A 6045-nucleotide genomic window follows, 5' to 3' on the forward strand; every position below is an offset into this window, starting at 1 on the left:
AGGGGGCGTGCAGGAGGCAGCCAATGGAGGATTCTCATCATTGGTGTTTCTCTCTCTCTCTCTCCCTCTCCTTTCCTCTCTGAAATCAATAAAAATCTATTTTAAAATAAAATAAAAATTTTACACGCAATAATCTGACAAAGTAGTTGTCTAATTTCATTTTTAAAAATTAAAAAAAAATGCCGTAGCCGGTTTGGCTCAGTGGATGGAACGTCAGCCTGCAGACTGAAAGGTCCCGGGTTTGATTCCGGTCAAGGGCATGTACGTTGGTTGCGGGCACATCCCCAGTGGGAGGTGTGCAGGAGGCGGCTGATCGATGTTTCTCTCTCATCGATGTTTCTAACTCTCTATCCCTCTCCCTTCCTCTCTGTAAAAAATCAATAAAATATATATTTAAAAAAATTAAAAAAAAAACAACAACCTTGAAGACATGAGGACCCTGCCCTAGGTTCATGGTTGGCCCGTGGCAGAGCTGGGTTTTCCTTTATCCTACAAACGCGCCCTCAGTGTGGGCCAGGGCCTGGTGAGCACTCTAGGGCAGGGCTAGGGGAGCAAGACAGATGGGGCCCTGCTGTCATGGGGCTCAGTGTCCACGTGGGAGTGAGGAAGTAAAACGAACACACGCACACTGGGGATGTCAGGGAGCAAAAGATAAAAATGAAGACAGAAGGCGGGCAATGTGAGCAGTGAGGAGCTGAGTGGCTGCTTCGCTCACAGCACGCTAGGGAGGGAGGAGAACATTCTTAATCTGGCAAAGGGTGTCTGGGGAAAACCCCACCATCAACATCAGCCCACATGGGGGAGGGGCAGAAGCCACCCCGCTAACACAGGATGCCCTCGCTGTAACATACAGAAGTCCCACCCCCTTACTTATTCTTCCTCAGCTCCACCCACAAAATACACATCATCTCTACTCAGAGCTGCTCTGGACACTGAACTACACCATGTACAGGAAGTGCCGAGTATGGAGCCTGGCTACACCGCACTCTGGGCGCCGCCGTGCCCGCTCGGCCTGCAGGGAGGAGGCGGGGCCCCGGAAGACGTCTGGGCAGGCACCTGGCAGAAGATGATGGCCTGGCCGATGGTGATGCCGCCGTAGATGTTGCACAGCGCCTGGTACTTGTCCTTCCGGCTCTCGCACAGCACGTAGTACTGCCGGATGTTGTTCAGGGTCAGCTCCTCTTTCCGCAACTTGATAACATTGGGGTCGGGAATGATTCGCCCCGCAAACTGCCACACGGAGTCCTCAAAGGTGGCCGAGAAGAGGAGCATCTGGCACTCGGAGGATAGAGCCCTGTGAGAGGGACGGGAAGGAGGCTGTGACCTGCCACCCGTGCTACTCACCCAGGGAGGCAGCTCTGAGCGCTTCGTGCCTGCTGCCACCAGCGTCGCCCCCCCTCCACACCTGCTCAGGGGGTCAACGTACAGGTGTGCCTACAGCCAGCGGCACCTCCACGCACAGAGCAACGCGTCCTGCTCCTCCTTGCCACCCAGAATTTGGAAAACCACGTAGACTGAGCATGAAGCTCAAGAGCAAAAATTTTTTAAAATATATTTTTATTGATTTTTTTTTTTTTAGAGAGAGAGGAAGGGAGAGGGAGACAGAGATAGAAACACTGATGAAAGGGAAACATCGATCGGCTGCCTCCTGCACGCCTCCCCAGCCCGGGATAGAGCCCACAACCCGGGCAAGTGCCTTGACCGGGAAGCAAACCAGTGACCTCTTGGTGCAGGTCAATGCTCTACCACTGAGCCACACCAGCTGGGCTCGAGAGCAAAATTTACACGTGCTTTCTATCCATGCAGGGCCTCCAGCTCTCAGCAGCGAAAGAGCAGCGGCCACGACTAACTGCGTTTGCAGCAGGAAGAGCGCAGACATTACGGGCAAAGTCGGAACTAGACTACTAGGCTCCCGATCCCAGTTATGTCTTCTCTATGCCCTTACCTGCCCACCACAACCTTCCAGTAGCTCTATCAGATTTCAACAAATTCTCTTTAGGACTTTGCTCCCAATTAAAAAAAAAATTACTGGCAAATTCTGGAGCAAAACCCTGTCTATGGATTGATCTATAACGTAAGCCCAGGGCGCACAAGGAGAGCAGTTGGGAAGGAAGGTGGGAAACGACAGCGGTCGGAGGGCCCTGAGGAGGCGGGGACTTTGTTCGAAGGTGAAGGAGGTGGGGAACTGAGCAGTAAGCCAAACAGGAGCAGCAGACAGAGGCAGTTTCTCCTCCGGACAAAAGACGCAGGGAGGGAGGGTGGAGGTGCGGATTACCTCTGGATCCGAATGCTCTGATCTGAGAACCCTTGTGTGGCGATCATCACGTCTGCTTCGTCCAGGACAAACACACGGATCTTGCTCAAGTCAATTAATTTCCGCTTGAAGTACCAATCCAGGACAGTCCCCGGAGTGCCGATGATAATCTGCTGGGTGATGTCCACGCTCCTGGGAACTGGGAGAGGAGGGTTTGCAGGGCTCCTTCAGAGGGAGGCCACACAGGACTCTGACCCCACGTGCATTGCCTAAGGCAGTGATGGCAAACCTTTTGAGCTCGGCGTGTCAGCATTTTGAAAAACCCTAACTTAACTCTGGTGCCGTGTCACATACAGAAATTTTTTGATCTTTGCAACCATAGTAAAACAAAGACTTCTATTTTTGATATTTATTTTATATATTTAAATGCCATTTAACAAAGAAAAATCAACCAAAAGAATGAGTTCGCGTGTCGCCTCTGACACGCGTGTCGTAGGTTCGCCGTCACTGGCCTCAGGGCTGTCCGAGCACGAGCCCTGAGGTCACTGTGCTTTCAAAATGCCCAGAATTTTTAAATACGTTCCCGAGTTTTACGGCAATGACAATACCCTGCGTATCTGACTCATTTAAAAAGCCACCGGCAGCAAGCCCACCCACCCTGCAGAAATACTGGCACAGCTGTGAAAACCCCACGCACCCTCCCCGCATGGAAAACCACCACCCTGTCTATCAGCAGGTCACGTGTAATAAATGATCACGTATTATGCAGCTGGTCAAAAGCATGAAGTAGGGCGACATGGACTGATGTGGAAAGATGCCCAAAACATGGAAGTGTGTGACCGTTATGAAAAAAAATCCCGGTTTTTGTAAACACTCTAAAAAAAAAGCACAAAACATAGGTCGATTGCCCGGCTGGTGTGGCTCCATGGTTGAGCATCAATCTATGAACCAGGAGGTCACGGTTCGATTCCCGGTCAGGGCACAGGCCCAGGTTGCGGCTCGCTCCCCAATAGAGGGCGTATAGGAGGCAGCTGATCAGTGATTCTCTCTCATCATTGATGTTTCTCTCTCTCTCTCTCTCTCTCTCTCTCTCTCTCTCTCTTTCCCTCTCTCAAATCAATAAAAATATATTAAGAAAACCACCACAAAGGACTGTTAACAGAACTGTAGTTCCCTTTGGAAGCAAGTTTTGGGGAACAAGGAAGAACAACTTTCACTTTCACCGCCTAATCCAGGGGTCCTCAAACTACGGCCCACGGGCCACATGCAAATACAAATATTGTATTTGTTCCCGTTTTGTTTTTTTTACTTCAAAATAAGATATGTGCAGTGTGCATAGGAATTTGTTCATAGTTTTTTTTTAAACTATAGTCCGGCCCTCCAAGGGTCTGAGGGACAGTGAACTGGCCCCCTGTTTAAAAAGTTTGAGGACCCCTGGCCTCATCTGTGTCTTAAAGGTATTTTTCCTGCTTACCCACATGCAATACTCTAATGAAAAAGTTAAACAGTAAAAGCTGCCCTGCGCCCAACAGGTGAGCGTCAGAGAAAAGAAAATGCAAACGCGTCCTCCTGCAGGAGGCGGAAACGGTGGCCACGAGGGTCCTCGGGCGCCAGGCGTGTGCACAGCGCTTTGTCCATATCCCTGCGCTTCACTCTGACACCGGCCCGGTGAGCAGGTGCCTCTCAGGCCCCACTTTAGAGATACGGAAGCAGAGACGTTATAGAACATGCTGGTTAGCGGTGGACTCGGGGCTGACACCACCGGCCAAGACCGGCTTCAAGGCACATACTTGGGTTCCCTCGAATGGCGTACATCACTTGAACATCCACACAGAACTTTCCCATCTGTTCAACCACACGGCCAGTCTGCAGAGCCAATTCGTACGTAGGAGCCAGGCAGAGGCACTGTGAGGGAGAGCGAAGGGGGTCCCTGTAAGCCGTCGCGCAAATTTCACACACAATTGAAATGTGTACCGAGAGGGGCACAGAAGTGAAACTGGAGGTTTGGGTTGGATACAAATATTTTGAATCGAATCCAATTTAGCGGCTCAACGATGTGAGGTGAGTGCTGAGTGTGGGAGGGGAGAAGGAGTGGAAGGAGGGAAAGACAGCTGCTTTTAAGGTCCCCCTCCCTGAAGGGTCATGAAGACACACGGGCTGCGGGGTCACACTTTTTTGGTGGGGGGAGAATGGAATGAAAGGAGGCTGGCAATCAAAAAAGAGGGTGACACAACAAATCACAGCTGGCGTGGGGTCCTCATCGCCGCCTGCCAGCTGTGAAAATTCTGCCACTTTCCAGAACGTTCCCTGCTGGATCTGACTACATCCCTGGCAGAATACTCACCTCCTACCAAGCACGGTGCTAAAAATGCAACTATTCATTTAATCTGCAGGACGATCCTGTGAGGTGAGTCTTCATCCATTCATTCACTCATTCATTCATCCATTCATTCATTCACTCATTTGTTCATCCATTCATTCATTCACTCATTCACTCACTCATTCGCTCACTCATTCGGTGTTTAATGAGTGGTTTCTCCGAGCCAGGCGCTGTGCATGGTGTTGGGATTCAGGGTGAACAGAACAACTACAATCCAGGCCTTTCTAGATGTTACCTTCACAGACGAGACAGACTCGGAGAGATGTGCTACCTCGTCTAAGACATTCAGCTGGTAAGGAGAGAGGCTGGGATTGGAAACAAACTACAAAGCCTGTGCTCTCAATCGCTGTCCCAATACTCTACAATGTTATGAAAGAATGTCTATTCTCAGTATCATCTCGTTGCAGCAATACCGTCTGTTACTGAAATCTCGTTGACAACGAAAGCAATCCCGTCTCTCTCGCAGCCTCTCCTTACCTGTGGGAAGGGTTCCGAGGTGTCGACCCTGCTCAGCATGGCCAAGACAAAGGCAGCTGTCTTTCCTGTTCCAGACTGGCTCTGGGCTATGAGGTTCTGGGGTCTGTAGGAAAGAGGAGACCGCTGGGCACAGACTGACTATCAGAGACTAACAGTGACCCGGCGGGAACACGGCACCCGGAGACTCACGGGTGTGCCAGCATCATAGGGAGCGCCATCTCTTGGATTTTGGATGGTCGATTGAACCCCATGGCGTAGATCCCTTTTAGCAACTCTTCCTTTCTGTCAAAAAAAAAAAATCGAACACTTAACAGTCCAGGATCGGTGAGTAGCCTCAGAAATGCAAACTTGAGAGGTGCCCTTCTAAAGCAAGCCCCCTGGTAACTGAGCTTCCAACAAAAGATTTAGAAGTATGTCATTTTACACCTCAACCCCCAAACATATACAATCATGCCTGCACAGGTGGACCCCCAAAATAGGGAGCTCTGCCATAAGCCTAAGATGAGGACAGTCATAGCACTTTCCGTTGAAACAAGTGAAAGGGAAAAAACTCGTCTGACAGAAGTATGTCAATCTGCCAGAAAGAGTTTTGTTTCCCACATAAGCAGGAAACTACGTGACATTTATTATTTAATTCTTCTCAATGAATGACAGGTTTTGATGTTTTAACCGCTATTTTCAGAGAAGACAAATTTATTCAGGTGATTCTTAAAAAAAAAAAAAATATATATATATATATATGCATATACATACACACACACACAGTGGGGCCTTGACTTACGAGTTTAATTCGTTCCGAGACCGAGCTCGTTAAGGAGCTCGTTAACTCAAATTACTCTATCAACTCAATGCAAAAAATCAGCCGAGAGACAGCTGGTATCTCAAAAAACTCGTTAGTCGGGACACTCGTAAGTCAAGGCCCCACTGTATGTAT

The 6045-nt window shown here is 49.5% G+C and overlaps 1 protein-coding gene across 1 annotated transcript; it reads right to left on the reverse strand.

Annotated features, from left to right (window-relative positions):
- Window positions 1-975: 975 nt before the first annotated feature.
- On the reverse strand, window positions 976-5389 carry LOC102423687 (ATP-dependent RNA helicase DDX25-like). The gene is made up of 5 exons (XM_006109445.2): window positions 5301-5389; window positions 5112-5214; window positions 4045-4159; window positions 2276-2453; window positions 976-1294 (listed from the first exon to the last, which is right to left on the reverse strand). Exons 1-5 carry the CDS (start codon window positions 5360-5362, stop codon window positions 976-978), a joined length of 777 nt encoding a protein of 258 aa, XP_006109507.1. The 5' UTR covers window positions 5363-5389.
- Between the last annotated feature and the right edge of the window lie 656 nt (window positions 5390-6045).

The sequence above is a fragment of the Myotis lucifugus genome, unplaced genomic scaffold (genome assembly GCF_000147115.1).
Source record: "Myotis lucifugus unplaced genomic scaffold, Myoluc2.0 scaffold_9939, whole genome shotgun sequence".
In the NCBI taxonomy this organism is placed as follows: Eukaryota; Metazoa; Chordata; class Mammalia; order Chiroptera; family Vespertilionidae; genus Myotis; species Myotis lucifugus.

Bases quoted from the DNA above. Each gene is read 5' to 3' on its own strand.
- LOC102423687 (XM_006109445.2), bottom strand. From the start codon at position 5,362: ATGGGGTTCAATCGACCATCCAAAATCCAAGAGATGGCGCTCCCTATG. The intron at 4,160-5,111 runs GTAAGGAGAGGC...TCTCCCTCACAG, and splicing joins CCTCGGAACCCTTCCCACAG to TGCCTCTGCCTGGCTCCTAC. The intron at 2,454-4,044 runs GTATGTGCCTTG...CTCCTCTCCCAG, and splicing joins CGCCATTCGAGGGAACCCAA to TTCCCAGGAGCGTGGACATC.